At 37.3% G+C, this 1,988-nt stretch overlaps 1 protein-coding gene across 1 annotated transcript; it reads left to right on the forward strand.

Annotated features, from left to right (window-relative positions):
* On the forward strand, nt 1-1,173 carry LOC114383692 (abscisic acid receptor PYL4-like). Its single transcript, XM_028343415.1, has one exon. It carries the CDS (start codon nt 142-144, stop codon nt 796-798), a length of 657 nt encoding a protein of 218 aa, XP_028199216.1. The 5' UTR covers nt 1-141; the 3' UTR covers nt 799-1,173.
* The last annotated feature ends 815 nt before the right edge of the window (nt 1,174-1,988 follow it).

Raw genomic sequence — 1,988 nt, forward strand, 5'->3', positions numbered from 1 at the left:
AAATATATATGCTTGCTCATTCAACAACAACATCTCTATATGCACAAACCACTTTAACATAACATCACAAAACCAATATCTTAGTTTTGGTGGAGAGAAGAGAAATTGAAGGAAACATACTTATCATTACATGAACTAGATATGACTTGCCCTCTTCAACTCCACCGATTCAGCCCTGCAACAGACACATCCACCGCCATCGCAAACGGCGTCAACTGTCCAAAGCCAGCACAAACGGCGCCGTCAACGCGCCGTTTATTGGCGAAAGTAGGCCTTAGCGTGACGGAGATGGTTGCTCGGCACCACGCTCACGCGGTGGGGCCCAACCAGTGCTGCTCCTTCGTGATCCAGGCGATCGACGCGCCGGTCTCCGCCGTGTGGCCGGTGGTGCGGCGCTTCGACAACCCGCAGGCCTACAAGCACTTCGTAAAGAGCTGCCACGTGGTCGCCGCAGGAGGCGCCGGGGGCGACGACGGCATTCATGTCGGCGCCCTCCGCGAGGTGCGCGTGGTCTCCGGGCTTCCCGCCGTGTCGAGCACCGAGCGCCTCGAGATCCTCGACGACGAGCGCCACGTCATGAGCTTCAGCGTCGTCGGCGGCGACCACCGCCTCAGGAACTACCGGTCCGTCACCACGCTCCACGGCGACGGAAGCAACGGAGGGACAGTTGTCATCGAGTCGTACGTGGTTGACATACCGGCCGGTAACACTAAAGAAGAGACTTGCGTTTTCGTGGACACAATCGTACGGTGCAATTTGCAGTCCCTGGCTCAGATGGCTGAAAATATGGGAAGTTAACACTGAAGATTTTGTTTTGTCTCTATCTGTTAGTGTTGGAAATTGGTGGGTAGCAACAGCATTAGGATTTGTTTTTGGAGGAGTCAAGGTCAGACGGCAATGGTTGAAATGAAGAATGTGACATATAATATATGTAGTTCTCTTCTCATCTTTTTATTTTTTCCCATTCTAATAGCTGTTGAGTCTGATCGAGTGAGTACTGCTGCTGCTTCTTTTGCACCGAATCTTTGGTTGTTGTATCCGTGCTCAATTAGTTTTATTAATTCATCTTGTTCCTGTAATATTGTAATTATATCCTTTTTTATGTAGTAGAAGAGGAAGAGAATGTTTCTATTTGAATTAATGCCATACATATGTTGATATTAGTTTACAACTTGTCCTGATTTTCCTCCTTTCATTAATTATGACTTCTCTTACTAACTCTTTCAATTTTGAAATGAGAGTCTTTAATTTGATTTATAACTGTACAGCACACAGTTTTATTTCAAACCGTACAGGATATCCTTCTCCAAGTAATCAAGTATGAAAACCTTATGTTACACTGAACAAATATATTTAAATATAATAAAAATGTCAATGTATTTTCATTATTTTTTAATAGAGAATTCAGATTCAATCATAAAGCATAAACCTAAGTATCAGTAAGTTCACAAAAATTAGACTCTCATTTTGTACTTAAAAGTTAATATATATATATGATATTTTTTTAAATATTAAATCTCCTTTTAAACTTAAAGTTATTTAGTAAAAAAATTTAAAATTATTTGTCTCAATCAATGAAGTAATAAATTTATAAGAATAAAAAATGTTATGGAAAATTAATTTAATCAGCATAATATTAAATTAATAAATTAATTTTAAATATGATTTACAAACAATTTGTTTTATATAATATTAATTAAAAAATTGAGTATTAATTATAAATTCTAAAATATTTAAAAACTTCTATATTATTGATCAATAATAATTTTAGAAAATAAAATATAATTCTATAATATCAACTTATATTAAAAATAATTTAATACCTAATAAAAATATTTAATAGATGTGTCGTTTTAATTAATAATTCATGAAACTTAACCACAAATGCCCAAAAACTTAATAAAAAAAAGTGTTTGACTCCTTTAGCCTCGGTACAAGTCAAAAGACTATGACACTTAAATTGGAAAATCGGTGAAACATTCAAATTG

The sequence above is a fragment of the Glycine soja genome, chromosome 14, assembly GCF_004193775.1.
Source record: "Glycine soja cultivar W05 chromosome 14, ASM419377v2, whole genome shotgun sequence".
In the NCBI taxonomy this organism is placed as follows: domain Eukaryota; kingdom Viridiplantae; phylum Streptophyta; class Magnoliopsida; order Fabales; family Fabaceae; genus Glycine; species Glycine soja.